The 19,803-nt window shown below is 38.5% G+C and overlaps 1 protein-coding gene across 7 annotated transcripts in view; it reads left to right on the top strand.

Moving 5' to 3' along the window:
• Window positions 1-19,803, top strand: part of NRG3 (neuregulin 3) — a gene marked incomplete at both ends in the record, with an annotated part of 1,061,561 nt that overhangs the window by 1,016,817 nt on the left and 24,941 nt on the right. For all 7 annotated transcript variants that reach the window (XM_080823074.1, XM_080823078.1, XM_080823077.1 and 4 more), the window contains 2 exons: window positions 3,831-3,933; window positions 10,220-10,346. In XM_080823074.1, the coding sequence (XP_080679200.1) occupies window positions 3,831-3,933; window positions 10,220-10,346 (230 nt within the window). The remainder of the gene's footprint in view (window positions 1-3,830; window positions 3,934-10,219; window positions 10,347-19,803) is intronic.

Genomic DNA, 19,803 nt, shown 5'->3' with positions numbered 1-19,803 from the left:
CTGCTGAGCAGAGAGCCCGATGCGGGGCTCGATCCCAGGACCCTGGGATCATGACCTGAGCCGAAGGCAGAGGCTTTAACCCACTGAGCCACCCAGGCGCCCCAGCTGTTACGAATATTTATGTACATAATGAATATATGCTTGCATTAGTCTTGGGCAAATACTTAGGGATAGAATGGCTGTGTCATAAGGTAGGTATATGCTTAACTTTCTATGAAACTATTTTTTAAGCGGTTATACCATTTTTCATTTCTACCAGAAGTACACGAGAATACAAATTGTTCACACCCTTGGTATGGTCAGCCTTTAATATTAGTGATTCTAGTAGTGATGCCATGTGTCTCATTATAGTTTAACTTTCAACTCTACAATGTTGAGCATCTTTATATATATATCTTCAAAGAACTGTTCATTCAGATATTTTGCCCATTTTTAAACTGGGTTGCTTGTCCTTCCTATTGTTGAATAAGAGATGCTTATATATTTTAGACACAAGTCTATTGTTGATTACATGTCTTGCAGATTTTTTCCCCAGAATGTGCTCTGTTTTGTTTTGTTTTGTTTTCATTTTCATGACAATCTTGAAGATTAAATATTATTAATTTGGAAAAAGCTCATTTTATTGATTTAAAAAATTTTATAGCTTCTATCTTTTGTGTTATAGTTAAGTAATTTTTGTCAATCCCATATTACTAAACCATATTACTTCTACATTTCCTAATAGTTTCATAGCATAAGATACTATATTAAGGTCTATTATTCCTCATGAACCTATATTTGAATAAGGTATGAAGTTAAGGTTAAGGTTCATTTTAGTGGATATGGCTATACTATTGTGACACGGTGCTTTTTGAAAATATCCTTTCCCCATTAAATGCCTTGACACCTGTATCAAAAATGAACTGACCACATATGTTTGCATATATTTCTGGACTCTTTTGTTTGTTCCATTGATTTATCTGTCTATAAATAGGCCAATACCATCTTCCCTTGATTACTATAGTTTTATATTAAGTCTTGGAATAAAGTATTTTAACTACTACAGTTTTGTTCTCTTGGTTATGAAAAAGTTATTTTGCTACTGTAGATCTTTTATATTTCCATATTACATTTAGAATCATCTTGTTGATTTCTACAATAGCAAAATGCCTCCTGAGATTTTAAATAGAATTGCACTCAATCTATCCATCAAATTGAAGAGAAGTGACATCTTAATAATATCGAGTCTTTTAATTCATAAGTGTGATATATCTCTCCATTGATTTAGGTCCTCTTTAAATTATCTCAGTAATGTATGGTAGATTTCAATGTATAGGCCATGCGTATCTTTTGTCAAATGTACCTCTTCAAACTGTATTTTGATGCTTCTGTGATACCTTCATCTCAATTTCTGATTATTTGTGGCTACTAAATAGACATGCATTTTTGATTTTTGTATTGTCTATCCTGCAACTTTGTATCCTGAAAACTTGCTAAGCTTACTTGTTAGTTACACTAGCTCTTTATAGATTCCATCTGCATTTTTGCATAGATGATCATATAGTCTGAGAACAAAGATGATTTTCCATCAACTTTCCTCAACCGAATGACTGTAATTTCTATTTTTTACTTATTCCATTGACCAAACCTACATTACAGTGTGGAATAGAAGTGGTAAAAGTAGATTTTTTTACTTCTGATCTTAGGGGAAAAACATCCTGTCTTTTACACCTAGTAGAGATTATTATATATACTCTTTATCAGGATGAGAAGGTTCCCTTTTATTCTTAGTTGTTGAGAGTCTTAATGAGGAATGAATGTTAGATTTTGTTAGTAATTTTTCCCTCTAATCTGATAATTAAATATTTTTTTCTTGACTGTTAAAATTGTGAATCACATAGATTAATTTTAAAAATCAAACCAACCTTGTATTCCTTGTATAAACCCCACCTGGTCATGATGTATTACTTTTAACATCTTATTGGATTTGATTTTCTAAAATTTTGTTAAGATTTTTTGCATGTCAATCCAGGGATATATGTCAACATGTCATTTCATTTTTATGCCTTTTTCTGGTTTTGGTATAATGGTAATGCTGGTATCATAGAATGAATTGTAATGTGTTTCCTTCCTTTCAATTTTAAGTGATGAGAAGACCCCAAGATGATAGAAGACAATGGCATCCAAAGGAATTAGTCTTTGACAAAAATATAACACTTTCCCCAATTGAATCATTCTCTAATTTTAGTGTGCATGCAATATATCTGAAACTTTCTTTTAAATAAATATTTTTACTTAGAAGGTCCAAAATGGATACTATACCATGTTGGCATAAATGACAACAAAAAACTTCCCCTATTCTTACATGGTTGATGCATGTTCTGAAGATTTTTAGTCTATTCAGTTGTTCTCAACTGGTCTTGTTTCACAGACCAGCAGCAACAAAATTACCTTGGAAACCTTGGAACTTAAAAAAAAAAATAAAATGCAGATATCCTATCCCCATTTCATACCTGCTAAATCAGTAACTCTAGTAGAGAATGTAGGTGGCAGTCTCCTTCGGTTCTCAAGGTACCTCCAATGCACCGTACAGTTTGAGAAATACTGCACTATGTTAAGAGAGAAACAAAATGAATAGCTACAGATGCAGTTGATTTTGTATATTTTGTGTTATAAGTAGAGACGATTTATACTATTCAGACTTCCTTTTCTTTATAACATATATGGGAGATCTGAAAGTGAGGAAGAATAAGTCAGATGTTTGAGTAATTTGGAGGAGGTATGGGTAACCATTAGAAAAATGGAGAAGCAGACTGATGAGGTCTTTAGTCACTATTAGATGTCTAGTTAAGTAATGCCATTGTCAACTTTTATTGATCCCATCTTCCTGATTGTATAATCTTCTCTCCCAATTCTGAGCTGCTCAAGGTAGAGATATGAAAAAGGCAGCTTCTTGGATTTGTATGCAGTTATTCTGCCAAATGGGTAAAAAGGGAGGAGAAAGTGATCAGTAGTTGATGGTATTTGCAAGAGAGTGAATGACTAATCATGGATCATAGTCTCCTTCCTGTGTAAAGAAAGAAAATGAAGACAAGAGGAGGATAATTAACAGATAGAAAGTTCTGAGATCTATAGATAAAAAGGTCTTGATGAGCTGGGAGAACTGTTTAAGTAGACATATTTCAGAAATGAGCTGGGAGTGTAAATGGTAATGGCTAAAAAGTGACATCCTTATTTTGGAATTCTTATTTTTTTTGTGATAAGAGGTTATAAGATATGACCTTAGTAATAGAGGTTGAGATCACTGCCAGATCACTGATATTGAGGAAGTCAAGAATGGGTGAATAAATATTCACATACATATTGAAGTTCTCTTTCATTAGTAATATCAACCATAGTAGGGAATGGATGAATGGGAGACAGATAGCTGAGGACCAAATTAGAAAATACAGTGGCATCAGTATCATATAAAATAAATTGGAAGTCATCACTGGCACAGGAAAATTCTGGAGGACACATATTTGTTTCTCTAGAAGTTTATTTTGGGCCCACCATAATTTCAAAAACATATGTCCCAGTATGTGCTAAATTTATGGAATGTCTTTTGTAATAAGACTCATAATTGTGATATCTGTATATAAGTGTGTTTTAACTGTGCATGTACAAAAAATAACAACCAGCTAGCCGGTAGATGATTGCAAAGAAATTGAATCGTAATAACTTCCTCGTTTTTTCCTATTCATGACAGGAACAAAAAAGTTTTCTTTGAAAAGCTCCTACAACTCAGAAATAAAAGGTTGGAAATTGTGCCCTGCTAACATCCATTCTAATTCTGTTTTTCAAATTCACAGAGAGTGAAGAAGTTTATCAAAGGCAGGTGCTGTCAATTTCATGTATCATCTTTGGAATTGTCATCGTGGGCATGTTCTGTGCAGCATTCTACTTCAAAAGCAAGTAAGACCATCTCTCTCAAGTGTTAAAAGTTTACTTCTCAGTGAAAGCACTTTGTCTTTCTTTAATTTCACCATCTGTGTTCCAGGCAGAGGGATCTTGTGCAAATGGGTCCATCAAACATCTACGAATGACTTAGAATCTCTTAGAGACTGTGGGGAATATATGCAGCATGTGCATACGTGTGTGTATGTGTGTGTGTGGTTTCTCTTTGGTACACATAGTGATCATTCCACTCTGTGATCATGAACATTCTATGTTCTTTGCAATTTTTGATTACCTGCCAAAAGTAAAGCCTCAGTGTCTGCCTGTCCCTAGGGGTTAACACTTCTGAACAGAAAAGTCATTGCTGTAGATCTAAGTATTATCAACAAATATCTAGGCTTTTCTGGGAAAAAAAAATATTTTTCCTTTCATAGTACTTTTACCTGATATCCATAAATGTTTCAGCCTAATATGAAATAGGAATACTGCAAGATCTACTTTGGTTTATCAGTCGATAAACACATGTCAAATATACTTCGCCTGCTAAGGAATAGAAACTTCTGGGGTACCTGGTTGCTCAGTCAAGAGTATGTGGCTCTTGATCTTAGGGTCGTGAGTTCAAGCCCAATGTTGGGTATAGAAATTACTTAAACAAATCAATACATAAATGTAAAAAAAGAAACCAAAACTTCTGCTGATAAAGGTACTAATTTTGACTAATAATGTGTAATAAATTATATACATACCTATATATACATACAAATATATTTATTCCAAATGAACTTTGATAAAGGTATTTTATTTATGGAAATTTTATTTAAGTCATGCAAGCCTTAAGAAGTTGGTACAGATTCTATTCTTACAACTTGTCTGAAATGCAAGCCAATGTGTAATTGCTTTTCATGGGACCTATATTTGTCTCCCCATTTGCTCTTCTAAAAATGGATCCATTTCCAGATATAGTCTATGACACCTGTCTGCATGTTGTATATGTTGATCTTTAAAAAGAACAGCAATTATTATTTTAAAAAAGAGTGGAAAATTGGGCATGGATCCATAATTAGTAACTATTACTTTTTAATGAACTATTTCAGAGTAGGTTTAGATATTCAGAGTTACTGTGAAAATGGTACAGATAGATCCTGCATAGCCCAGACACAGTTTCCCCTAACACTAATGTCTTATGTTAGTATGTTGCATTTGTCACAATGACTAATATTCATACTGTATTACTAACTGAAGTTCATACTTCCAGATATCCTTAGTTTTTACCCGATATGCTTTGTTCCAGGCCCCATCTAGGATGCTACATCATATTTAATTGTCATGTCTCCTAGGCAACTCTTGGCTGTGACAGTTATTAGTGTTCATTTTTGAGAACTTAACTCTTTGTCAGGGACACTGGGCTTTGCATTATCCCCCAATCCTCACAACAATTTGAATTGTTCATTATTGCTGCATTTTTCAAATAATAACAGAATTTAATTTTAAAATATTAATTTGTCAAAGCCACACAGATGGGGTCTTTGAATTTCCACAGCCCTAGTTGAAATTGCATGCTTGAAAACTACCCTCCCACATCGGCTCCCACAGTCCTCTGGCTAGATGCTGGAAGCTGAAACTTTGTAGGGTGAATCAGGAATACCGTGCACTCGTGGCACCCATAGCACTTGGTGTATCCTCTTAGGGAGCTTATGTGGCATCTGGTCAGGATTGTACCTGCCTCACTCATACCTGCATTCAAATCTCCAGGCTGACCCTTGCTTGTTATGTATTATTAGGCAAATTGCATCCAGTCCCTCAGCCTCAGTTTCCTTTTTGGTAAAATACGGCCGAAAATAATATTTACCTTATAGAATTTGTTAGGGATTAATGGGATAACAGTGTAGAGAGCACAGCGTAGTGTTCCAGAGAGTAAATAATGAAAGCCTGCTATGGTTAACACCTGCGGGTTTCCACACTGGAACTTAGAGGTTGCGTAACGGCAGAGTGAGGAGCATGCACCGGGACATGAGGGGGTAATCACACGCCGCAGGGCGTTGGAAGGGTCTCCCCGCAAGTGCTGTGTACAGGAGAGAAATTGTGTATTTAACAATAAGCAAATTATCATCGAGTGGTGGCTAATCACTTATTTTTAGAGTATAATTTGTAGTTGTACCACATGTAAAGGAAAGACTGATTATGACAATCACACAAGTGGAGAACAGCTGGGTAACTCAAGGACTGGCATCTTCATAGCTGCCAATCTTTCCCTCTCTAGGCAGGATGTGGGCTCTGAGATGAACACCACCTCCTGGGGCTCAGTGAGGTGTCGGGGTTTAATGGAAACACTGTGCAACATCATTCATTATGGGGGACTCCAAGAACTGAGCCAAGGGAGGAACAGTAATCAGGATGTTGTCTTTCTGCCTGCCCAGCTGGGACATATTTTTATTAAAAAATTAAATAACTTTAAAAAGTGAGAATAACAAAGAATAATAAAAAATTGAAGCCTTTTCCAAGTGGAGTTATATTTCTCATTAGAGACATAGAGTGTATTTCCTTCTAGCACAATTTCCGGGGAAGGTCTTCCTTTATTTTTCTTTGCCTGAGAGGAGTGCTATACCTCACACAAACACCTAATCCATATAGTTGAAAGCAGTGTAAACTTTTATAGCACACTGGCACATGTGTCTTTCCACTCATTCCCAGAATTCTAATTCCCATCCCCATATCTCAGGGATAATAGCACAGACAGACTCTACCTTGAACTTTCCTTACTTTCACACATACCATAATGTTGTAATAACGTGTATCATTTGTTTGACTTCATCTTGGAAGTGCCAAGTCTTATAGGATTCTAGGAACTCTCCACCAGTGGTTTTTAAATAAATTCACTTGAACCAGCATTCTATATACTGGGATACATAGTTCCTAGCCAGATAAAGTCAGGAGTTACACAAAAGCTCACATTTCCCTGGATCATTTATATTTTAGTCCCCATAATCCCTCAGGTCCTGCCACTCTGGTCCTTTGCCCATCGTCTTGTGACCCTTGGGAAGGCATGGCCTTGCTACATGGAATATTACAGTAAATTGTTAGCAGATGAAAGTTTGAAGGGAAATAACATGATGAGATAGAAGCAATCAATACCTTCTTGGATTTAGAGGATTTTCTGAGTTCATTGAATCTCCACAACTCTAAAGGACACAGTGAAAGAAATTATCTTCTCATCACTTCCAATAAGCCCATATATTCCCATAAGTTGTTATTGGAAATATTAGTTGAGCTATTCAAATCTGGCTGATGAGCAACTGTAAATTTTTTTTTTTGTTTCTTTTTGCTTTCAACTCATATGGGTAAAAAGTGTAAGGCTGCCTGTAGAAGTCCTTAGTAGACTTGGGAAGTGCAAGACACGATTCAACTCTAAAAAATGGAATTGAGATAGGAGAGATGTTCCAGGAGACAGAAGCTAGGATGAATATTGATCATGACTGGGAAAAACAGAAGGAAAAAGGAAAAAATGGTGCTCCCAGTAAAAACCAGCCCTGACCATAGATTACCATCCTCTGAAGTCAAAGATTTTAGCCCAAGAAAAGCCCGTTAAAGATAGGCAGTGGTTGCTCTGATGTGCAGCTTTGATTCTCTTGAGCAACGAAGATCTTAGTCCTCCAGTTGCTAAAACAAGTATGATAAAACTTGCCTTCCTCTGTCCTGAGATAGCCCACCTCCAATGACAGGTCAATGTGACACTCCAAAGGCTTAGATCTTTGCCCCAATTTAGGATGCAAGGCCATGCTGGTTTCAGAGCATCCCAAGGGATTGGGATCTCCATCACTGAGACTGCATTACATTCCAATTTTTTCCCTTAGCCCTGTCCTGCTTCCCTTCCTTTGATTCTACAGCTGTTGATCCAAAGAGCCTCCCCTAATAAAAATCCTTCATGCTGTCTCCGTCTAAGTGCCTGCTTCCCCAGGAACCCATCCCACAACATTACCAACAGTGCCTACCAGTCGACTTGTAATGCCTGATATTCCACAATTTATATATCATTTCTTTTCTGATGAACTGGACCAGAGAAACTTAAAACTCAACAAACTACAAATTGTTAATGTCGACATTGTTAGGCTAGTAGGGTTCTAGTGTGGAAAGCCCTTATCTTGTCTTTCCCAGAGCATTGACTCTTGTGAGAGAGGTAATGGTATTTTAATCAGACACCTCTCATGTCCTGGTTCCCATTTGCTGGATGAAGGAAGAAAGAGCAAAAGTATGTGTGTTTGGGACAGGGTAGGTATGCATAGAGAAGGAGGCTGGTTCAGTAAGGAAAGCCTGCTTATTCTGGAATATTACTGAGTCAGGACGTGAGTGAGAAGCCAGTAAAGGAAAGCAAAATATAAAAGGATTTAGGAAACTACAATCACACATTTGTATGAGGAAAATTACTTTAGAAGCTGGCATTTCCCAGACACTGAATTACAGAATTACTGGAAAGATAGTTAATGTTTCTACTACTTAATCCTTCAGAGAGTAACTGGGTCCTTACTCTGTGCCAAACCCCTTTTCGAGTAGAACCTCCTGATCTCCTGTTTCCTTCATCAGTGAATCCCTGGTGGAATTTTGTGGCTATAATGTGTTTCGTATAATGCCGATATGATAGATTTATTTTTAACAATAGGCTACAGACTATCTCTTAGGAAATAGATTATTACAGCTGGACTAAAGCAACTAAAAGTACTATAGATAAAAACTCCCCAAACAATTGAAAATTTAAAAGTAATTTTTAAACAAACAGAGCTACATCACTGTTGTTGTAAATTCAAAAGAGTTAATGATTCTCAGAGCTTCCAAATCCGGTAGCAAACACTGTCATTTGCCTGTGAGAGATGCAATTAATACAATCTTTTCCTTTATCTTTGAGCCAATGTTATAATTTCTCTATAGGATCTTCCCATACAACTAAGCTTACTAAATGATGAGAAGGGGAAGCAGATCAACACTTTGCAGATGTTCTCACATTTCATTTCCACAGTATCCGTGGAAGTTAGCTTTTATGACACCATGCACAGATGAGGAAACTGAGGCTCAAAGAAGTTTAGGAAAACTGTCATTTTGATTTAGTAAATCAAAGCAAAAATGGTGGGTGGCAGAGCTGGGACTCAAATCACAGTCTGTCTGATACCCAAGCCCATTCTCAGGAAAAGCTCTCTGCAGGAGACCATGTACATATTCCACCAAAGGCTCTATCCTTGACGGGGATCTTGGAAAGAGTTAAAAGTTTGGCGTGGGCTGGACAATTCTGCAGTGTGTGTGCGCATATGTGTTTCTGGGTACTGAGTCTTCTGCTGATAGATAATTAATGTAAAGCCCTTGGAAGAGAGCAGTTAATAAGGGAGTAATTTGTTGCATCCTTGTGGTTAGCAGCAGTCACCCACATATGCAGGCAAGAGTACTTTGGTGAGAATCTGAAACTTGAGAATAGTCTCAGTGTTCCCACTGAGAGGCTGTAGGAATATAGGCAAGTGGTTTGACAGTCTGAAGTGGTGATTGAGAGTAATTCACTCCCACCACTTACTAGCAATGTGACTCTGGAAAAATTATTTAGTTTCTCTGTGCCTCTGTTTCCTCATATATTAAATGAGTATAGGTTAATGCTCCATCACACAGAATTATCACAAATAATAAGTGAGTTGATACATGGAAAACACTTAAAATGACTCTTGGCATCATTTTTAAGATGTTCTTTCAAGAGTTAATTATTTTTTTAATTGTTATTTATAAAGGAGAAATAAAAATCTTCACATTCAGATCTAATGATAATAATAAATGAGCTATTTCTAAATTGTAGAAGAGGAAATACACTTACGGTATATATGCAGGCTATGTGATCAAGCTATACATGTTTGGAAATGTAAATGAAACAAATAGAGATATAACTTTGTTACTATGTTATATGTGGCTGTTAGGTCCAAGCTTCAAATTTTTCCACTGGTTACTTCGGAGCATTTCTAATTCTTTACCACTGAGCACTAAGGGTTAGGGACCTCTTGCATCCCTGGGGGCCAGGACAATGTATTATGTATTATGTCTTCCTTTGGCACACCATTGGGTGTGAATCCCAGGATGTTGATGGATAAAACCAGCTTCTCTCCAGATTAGAAGTTATCTGATGGGGAAGGCAGCTTGAAAATGAGGGAAGGATGTTCTTTGTTAACTGAGTTTTCCAGGTTTCACAAATGACAAATATAGATGTTGGGAATGAATGAATCCCCCAAATATGAATAGAATAAAGTGATGTAAGTATTTATGTGTTTATTTAAACCTGCAGGAAACAAGCTAAACAAATTCAAGAGCAGCTGAAAGAACCACAAAGTGGTAAAAACTACAGCCTCAAAGCATCCAGCACAATGGCAAAGTCAGAGAACTTGGCGAAAAATCATGTCCAGCTGCAAAGTGTAAGTTACCTGTCTGTATATCTCTTCCCCAGCCCACCTCAGTGCTTCCAGTTCAGAAGAGATGGGGAGCTTGGGATCAGACTTGTAGATTTTTTTTTTCAGTACTTTATAGATTTTTCCTTAAATCATCTTGCAGTTCTGGGTGTGTGCACATACACATGTACAAGTTGAAACAGAAAAATTAAATCTCAGCTTTAGATTACACTGTGCAATATAAATTAATCTCTGGAAGCAAAAAAAGCTGTGGTTGGTTGTTCCATAATGACTTACTACATTCTTACTCTGTGTCAGAAAATGGTGCTGGGCACCAGGGATCCAATGTTCTCTACCTTATGGGAACTTAACTGTAGTAAGAGATAAAGACACCAGAACCAGAGGGGTTCGTGGGCCGAGATGGTTGACACTGCAGTAGATTGGAGAGGAAACCAAAAGGAGGTAGATGGGTGAAAGGTTCATCAGCTAGTCAAAGAGCAAAGGAAAAGAGACTAGGAGAAACAGAAAAAATGAAGCCATGGAATCCTGAGAATGTGTACTATATTCCAGCAACTACAATTTAAGGGATTTGAGAGATGTCAAAGGTAAGACAGGTGGGAAGGGAGAGTGATATTCTCAGAGTCAGTATGTCCTAATACCAAACCTTAAATAGGTAGCAGAACTTGAAATATGAGCTCTTTGAATCCTACATTCTTTCTACAGTTGTTTTAATCATTTCTGCAATAGATCGTGAAACACTTAATTAAAGACAAGCAAATATCATCCAAGACATACAGAAATATTCCTCTCAGGTTAGCAAATTCTTTGCCCCCATATAAGATTGCATTTCCAGATTCTGAGAAACAAAAGGAAGGAACAAAGGCCCTGGTATAAACCTAGTATTTGAGTATAATAGGCAATCACCCAGGACATATTCATGCCCCTCCAAATGCATAAATCACTGGGAATTTGTACATCATTTGTAATTCTAAAAAATCATTACCCAGAAAGTCACCATTTTCTATGCATAACAGATGTACTTAGATGTTTAGTGTGAATTCATAAATCAGAATTGCTTCCCAGCAAAGTTTTGTTAAACTTGTAATCATAGTTATGTGGGGACTGTTCTTTCCTGTAATAGAAGGGATGTTTTTGCTAATGATTTCTGGGTATTATCTCGCTACCTCGCCACACAAATGCAGTGATGGAGGGTTTCAATTCCTTAGTAACTGGACCTGCTGAAGATAAACAAAGGCAGCCACTAGTTAAAACAGTAAGCACAGATTTTAATCAGTAACGTATTATTCCATTATGGAAGAAGCTCCAGCATGAGCTGAACTCAACTTCAATTTGCATAGAGGGGACCGGTTGTCTTAAAGGGAAAATGAGGGAATAGGGAGAGGAGTCGGCAGGGTCTTGACAGAGTCGGGGAAGTGAAAAATCAGTGTATTTGCCAGGTGGGTGTTAGCTGGCAACTAATGGAGTTTAGGATTCTGTACTTCCACAGAGATGGGGAGACAGAGGTCCTGTCCTTCCTAATTACATTTCAAACATTTGGCTTTCAGGTCCTTGAGAAAGAAACGCCTGAGCTGGGGGAGACACATATATGTCTCAAAATGACAAAGGGCAGCTTAGAGTTAGTTGTAAGCCTTTTTCAAGTAAGTGTTCCCAGAAAGGCAGGTGGGGGCTATTCCTCAGATGTTGGCTAGAACAAACAGTACACGCTTTTGGAGGCTTTAGAGTTTTTGGTTTTGGTTTTGGTTTAGGTTTTCAAGCAGGCATTTTAAGGAAGGTCAGGGTCATTCTAGGGGTGAAGGCTATGAGAGGCTATGAAAAAACAGAGAGAGAGAGAGAGACTATATTAAAGTTTACTCAAGTATTTTAGTGCGGATATGAGTGAATGAAATCATTTGTGCTGGGAATCTGCAGTTCTTAGAGGCTGAAGTTAAGGCACAGTAGAAAAGAGGGCTCAGAGGAGGCTCTCTAGAGTTCGGTTGGGAAGAGTCTCTGTCAGTCCCTATATATTTTACAGGGTTGCAGCTAAAATACACATAAAATTTTGTATCCTTCATTTTCACCAAACAGATGATCAATAGCATTTTCTGTCTCTGCTTTATGCTCCCCATGAACTCATTTGGGAGCTAGTGTACTTGTCCACAAAGTGGCCACTTCGCAGTGTCCTCATCCTTCCCTCCTTGTGGACATTCCTGTCCTTTCCTATTGTTTACTATTAAAGGAAAACGAAAATAAACTCCTCACTCATATGTTTCCCCACCCCTCATTTGATTGGGATGATTAGAATTAGAATAGCAAGAAATTACAAATTTTAAGGGTTCCAACACTTGAAAGATTTGGGGGCACAGTGGATTTCCTTTTCTTTTTCTTTCCCTCTCCTCCACTCTGGCCCACCCATACCCACATTTTGTATGTTAGCCAGGGAAGTGGAGGGTGGCCTCAACTGGATCATTCCCACAGGGCCCAAGATAAGATGTGGGAAAGTGGCTTTTTATATTTCTCCCATTTTGGGTACAAAGAATATATATAGGACATTTTTTTTTCCCTCTGAGTTGGGGTGTGGGCAGCTAGGACAATACATTTCAAGGAATCATCAGTTTTAGGCTGGGCTGGGAGTGCAGGCACAGAATAGATAGGAAAGGAAGGCTTGTAAGGACCCTGAAGAAGGGGAGTGAGGTGCATTGAGGAGACACAGGCATGCTGGTCATAGCATCCTACATTTTGCCTGCTTGGGCCCAAGGGACTGGCCTGAGCAGTCCCTTTAACCAGACTGGACTGGAATAAATAAGTTGCTTTCCCAGAGGCACATATCAATTTCAGTGCTAGAAAGCAGTGTGGGTGACTACCAGCTTTGTTATACCTTTGTCAACATTTCTTTTGCTAATTTAATAGGAGAACATAATATTTTTTTTAAATTTACATTTAACTATTTGACTGTGTGGTACAATCTCAGTCCATATTATTTTGAGTCAAGTATTCCATCTGGTGAGCTTTGTCCCTGCTGATACTCTTGCTTCTCTTTTTGTTATAAGAACCAAATAACAATTGGACTGTAGTTTTTAGTGTTGTATATAATGGGAGAAAATAGTAAGGGAGAATATATATCAGTAATACATTGAAAAGGAATAGAAACTTTTTTTTAAAGATTTTATTTATTTATTTGACAGAGAGATCACAAGTAGGCAGAGAAGCAGGCACAGAGAGAGGGGGATGCAGGCTCCCCACTGAGCAGAGAGCCCGATGCGGGGCTCCATCCCAGGACCCTGAGACCATGACCTGAACCGAAGGCAGAGGCTTTAACCCACTGAGCCACCCAGGCACCTCAGGAACAGAAACTTTTAAAAAGTTTGCTCTCCTTCCATATTATGCTGAAGATATGCAAGGATGAGTATAGGTGACATCTGTGCTGCTGGAAGCCTGGTAGCCCTGGTCTCAGGGCAAGCAGCAATCTGATGTGTGGTTCAATTTTTCTCTGTGAATATTGGAGCAAATGTATTGAAGAAAATCCAGTAAAGCAGTTTTTCTTCGTAGGTCTACAATTTTTTCTTCTACATCAATGTTAAAAGCTAACAATAACGAATGAAGTCGTAATCATCGTAATAGCAAATACCATAGACTGAGTACATACACGGAATCATGCTAAATGATATAAATACATCGCCTCATTTTGTCCTAACAACGACGACTTAATTTACACCCACTACGTGCAGAAGAGGGAAATGGGACTCAAAGCTTGAGAAAGTTTCTCTCTGACAGACTGCTTATGAGTAGCAGAAAGCCAAACTCACATCTTTATATCGCAATGCTTCAACAGGGGGCACTGTTGCCCCAGAGAACTTTTGGCAAAGTCTGGGGACTTCAGATGTTTTAACTGGAGAGGCATCCATGAGCAGAGGAGGGCAGAAGTGCTGGTACATATTTCACAATGTGCAGGCTAGCCCTCCCCCACAACAGAAAATTATCCTTCCCAAATGTCCAGAGTAGTGAGGAAATCCAGAGTCCAAGCTCAAGTTGCATAGTGCGTCCATTAGGAAACTCTGAATGCCCAGCCTAGGAGTTCTATCATTATTTCTACTACACAGAGGGTGATGGGTTATCCACTTAACATCCTAATCTTTGGGAGGGAAAATTTCCTGCTCGACACCGTATCAGGCAAATCTGTCTTTACTTTATCTTGAAGCCCAGGTTAGCTACTTGAAATTCTTTGCAAATTGCAGTGTTTAACAAATGAATTGTCTGCGTCCGGCATTCCCTTAAGTCCATTAAACATTCATGGGGAAGGGTTTCACTTTACAGTCATTTAACAAGATGTGAAACACCTAGTCCAGCGAAGCAACATGATACCCTGGAAATACATGACTGGGAGGCAGCAGAACTAGACCTTGCATTGCTGTGGAAGCATCTAGTGCTTTGCCGTCATTTACAGGTGACCCGTTTGTGACTCAGAGAGATGAACTGACCTCATTTACTGTGTCCCAGGTGAGAGAGAGAGCTGGAGCGAGCATTATCACCTCTAGACTGAATGACACTTCTCAGCCTGATTCAGGGATCAGAAAGAGAAGGTGTTAAAAGAGAGATGATCCCTTGTCTCTTAAAATCGAAAGAAATTACACCTAAGTGAGAAGTAAGGGAATAAAATTATACATCCCTTCCCACCCTTTTTTTCAAGAGCCCTCTCAGGAAAGATGTTTATGGGGGTTAACGTTCAATGAGGAAGAACTAGAAGATAATATTTGCATGCATTAGGAGAGTCCGAAGAATTTAGTGCCTAACGCAACCTTGATAACTGGTAGAGAGAGGCATCCATTTATTCTGTAATACTTACTGAACACTTCTCTATGCTGGGCACTGTGAGAAGATCTGACAAAGTACAAACAGAAGATATGGAGCCTGACCTTGGGGCGCTCACAGGCTCATGGTGGAAACAAGTATGGAAGCCTATACAGCACTTGTTCTCTAATGTAGATACATGAACTCATAGAGCTATCTGGGAATGGAAAAGGACATCTAGGATGGTCTGGGGGATTACTGATCCTGCCCAAAGTCGGTAACAGACAAACTGAGTCTTGGGAACGGGTCGAAGCTCGCCAGATAGTTGTAAGGGGGTTGGTCAGAAGAGGTAATTTCTTTATAGCATGAATCAGTGTTAACTTTGAATAGTTCTAGTTTAAAACTTGACCTCTTGTTTTATATATATCAAGTTCTAACTTACTGATTCACTATAGATTCATAGATTCATCTATTCAAATAGATACTAAATATGTGGTAAGGACCAGACACAGCAATAAGGATCAGGGATATATTGATGAACCAAAATGACAGTGTCCTTACTTACAAGGAGCTTACTGATTACTGTAGGTGAGAGAGATTAATCAATGACCCCACAAACAAATCTGCCAAGGCCTCCAGTCAATAGTGAACAGTTCTGTTAGAGCTTATAGAAGGCAGGTCTGGAAGCTGACCTGACAATATAAGAAGAGCAAAGAATTCTCTCAGAAGAGGGAATGATGGCATGTGCCCAGTCGCCCTAGCTGAAAGGGGCACATGGTTGAGGTGAGAACGTGGATCATACGGGTTGGGATTCAGGAGGAGAGCTCGCTATAGCCCATGCATAGAAAGGGTATCTTGCTTCCATGGAAATGGGCTGATGTTTGACTGCAAATGGCATAGCTCTTCCTGTGTGGAATGTGGTATAGAATTTCCTAACAGCAGCAGTGGTCAAATTGTTTTTAATTACTTACGTCAGAAATCATGCTTTAAAATATGCCATAACCACTCATTTTCACCACACTATGGGCTCCTAAGTCAGACATCCAGTAAAGAACATTTTGACACAGACACAGAGGAGCTGGGAGCAATGCAGAGAGACATACATTTAAAACCCTTTAAAAATATCCTCCTTCCTGCCTTTATTGCCTGGGGTTCCAGACCAGGTGATTATCAGCTCTGCCATCATTGTTTTCCAACACAGACATGCTTTCATTTAACCCTCTGACTCCTGCTGCGTGCATCGGGCAGACCTGGACACAGCATCAGCGCTCTACTTCCAGCATGAGCCTGCTTCATTTGACAGGTCTTTTGATTTCGGTGCACCATCAACAATGTGTTAGGAGCAAGGCAGGTGATGGTGCAAACAACAGTGGAGGTCCTCAGCACCCAGGAGCACCCCCATAAGGCGGGCTTTCAGGAAAACCAGTTGTGATGAGGGCTTCCTCAAGAGATAACGGTACTGACCAGGGCCTCTGTGGGTGTTAAATAGGAAATCAGCTCAGCTCATGTTGGAAGGACCAGTGAATGGCCCGTGACATCTCCTTAGTAAGTATTAAAGTGACATTTTGTACATTATACTAAATGAGGTTTTAACAAAACATGTACATACACAAAAAGTCAAGATCTGTATGAGTACAAGCAAAGAACATGGAGTCAGCTACCATACTTTGTAGCAGTGTACAGAAATGTTCGTGGAAAGGGCCAGACGAGCAGCTTTCCTAGAGACATTATCTCATGGATAAAATTATGCAGACTGTCACTCCTCCCAGGGATGGAAGTGTATACATTTTTGAAGGAACCATAAGAAATGCTTTCAGCAGGGGCTCCTGGGTAGCTCAGTGGGTTAAAGCCTCTGCCTTTGGCTGGGGTCCTGATCTCAGGGTCCTGGGGATCGAGCCCCACATCGGGCTCTCTACTCAGCAGGGAGCCTGCTTCCTCCTCTCTCTCTCTGCCTCTCTGCCTACTTGTGACCTTTTTTTTTTTTTTTAAAGATTTTATTTATTTATTTGACAGACAGATCACAAGTAGGCAGAGAGGCAGACAGAGAGAGAAGGGAGGAAGCAGGCTCCCTGCTGAGCAGAGAGCCCAATGCGGGGCTCGATCCCAGAACGCCGGGATCATGACCTGAGCCGAAGGCAGCGGCTTTAACCCACTGAGCCACCAGGCGCCCCGACTTGTGACCTTTTAAAAAAAAAAAAAAAAAAAAAAAGAAATGCTTTCAGCATAGAGCATAAACATGTACAAAGGCTGTAATCGTGGTCAGTTAAGCTACCTTCAAGGAGCTTTGTTGTGGACTGTTTGCTGAATGGATTCTACATCTTGAGACCTACAGCTGAAAATAAGAGACTGAATTCTATCGTTAGTCTCTAAATTCCTCTGCTCCTCCTCCCCTTCCTTCTGCTGCTTCTGCTGCTTTTTTTGGATTTGTATCTTTTCGCTTTTTCTTTTTTAATTTTTTTTTATTTTTTAAAGTAGACTTTATTTTTTAAGGCAGTTTTAGATTTACAGAAAAGTTGCAAAACTAATACAATGAATTCCCATATGCACTCAGTTTTTCCTAATACCGTCATATATTAACATGGTACATTTGTTAAAATTAATGAACCCATAGTGATGTCTTGTTACTAACTCAAATCCAGAGTTGATTCAGGTGTCCTCAGTTTCTACCTAATTGTTTCTTTTCCAGGATTCCCTCCAGGATACCACATTACATTTGGTTGTCGTGTGTCCTCTTGGCTGTGACAGATTTTCAGATTTTCCTTGTTTTAGTGGCTCTGACAGTTTTTAGGAGTAGTGGTCAAGTATCATATAGGATGTTCCTCTGCTGGAATTAGTCAGATGTTTTTCTCATGATTAGGCTGAGGTAATGGGGTTTGGGGAAAAAGAGAACGAAGAGAATCGTATCAATATGATTTAGAACTATTGATGATTACTTTGTCACCTGAGATAGAAATTGCTAGGTGTCTCCACTGTGACCTTACTCTTCCCTTCCTTTCTATAGAGTTCTTTTGGAAGGAAGTGCCTCTGTATAGCCTACACTTAAGTAGTGGGGAGTTATGCTCCCCCTTTGTAAAGGCAGAGTATCTACTAAGTTATTTGGAATGCAACTGCAAAGAGTTTATCTCTTGTTCCTCATTTATTTATTAATTCCATCATTTAGGAGTATGAATTCATGGATACTTATTTTATACTTCAAGTTACAACTCAATAAATACTTTCTTCTTATTTTATAGCAACCTCTTTCAGCTATGGCCATTGGTAGCTCTTTCAGTTGGTCCGCTTGTCATTTTGACATACTTCGTCAGTTCAGGATAGGCTTCCTGGAGGTTTTTGTTGAGTCTGTCGTTGCTTTTAGGCCCTCTCAGCAGACAGATCAAAGATATATCTATCAGCCAATTAGTGTTTATGTGCAGTACTTTTGCCTTTAGTCCACAGATTGCGCTCATTTCCAAAGTTACGTAGGACAGCATGGTCTTGATCTGCACCTCCCACTAGTGTTCTTTCATATATTTATATTAGAGTCAGTTTCTTTTAGCAGAATTTGTTTTCCTTCCTACAATCTCCACATCTCCAAAATGATACTTATTCTGCCAATAGGTAGGTTTCTTTAATAGATATAGGGTGATTATATTTACCTAGTTCCTCTTGCATGAACTTTGATGACATGTGTCTTTCAAGAAACTGGTCCCTTTCACCTAATATATCAAATTTGAGGGCATACAGTTATTCAGTGTTCCTTTATTAATCATTTTCTGTCCATGGGAGTAGTAGCGATGGCCTCTTTCACTTCTGTTACTGATAATCTCTTTTTTTTTTTTTTTTTTAATTCTGGATTAGCCCGACCAGAGATTTTTCAATGTTATTGATTATTTCGAATCATCAGCTTTCCTTTTGTTGATTTTCTTTATTCTTTTCCTGTTTTCAATTTTATTAATTCTCTAAAGTTTATTATTTCTCTTTTGCTTATTTCAGGTTTAAATTACTCTTCTTTTTCTAGTTTCCTAAGGTGGAAATTTACATGATTGATTTTAGGTATTTCTTCTTTTCAAATATAAGAATTTAATGTTATTAATCGATCTCTAATCATTGCTTTGATTACCTAATGCAATTTTGTATTTAATTTTCTCACCATAGCACATACCCTCTCCAATGTCCAACACCCAGCCACCCTATCCCCTCCCACCCCTCCCCCATCCCGCAAACCTCAATATGTTTCCTGCAGTTAAGAGTCTCTTATGGTTTGTCTCCCTCTCTGGTTTTGTCTTGTTTCACTTTTCCCTCCCTTCCCATATGATCCTCTGTCCTGTTTCTCAAATTCCTCATATCAGTGAGATTTTATGATAATTGTCTTTGTCTGATTGACTTATTTCACTTAGCATAATACCCTCTAGTTCCATCCATGTCATTGCAAATGGCAAGATTTTGGGGTTTTGATGGCTGCATAGTATTCCATTGTGTGTAGGTATGTGTGCGTGTGCATGTGTGTGTATACATATATATATCTCTCTCACATCTTTTTTATCCGTTCATCTGTTGATGGACATCTAGGCTCTTTCGATAGTTTGGCTATTGTGGACATTGGTGCTATAAACACTCGGATACACTCCATTTCTATCTTTAGAGTAAATACCCAGTAATGCAATTGCTGGGTCATAGGGTAGCTCTATTTTCAACTTTTTGAGGAATCTCCATACCGTAT

Source organism: Martes martes (assembly GCF_963455335.1).
Source record: "Martes martes genome assembly, chromosome: 14".
NCBI lineage: Eukaryota > Metazoa > Chordata > Mammalia > Carnivora > Mustelidae > Martes > Martes martes.
The sequence above is the reverse complement of the archived record's forward strand: the minus strand, read 5'-3'. Positions and strand labels throughout refer to the sequence as shown.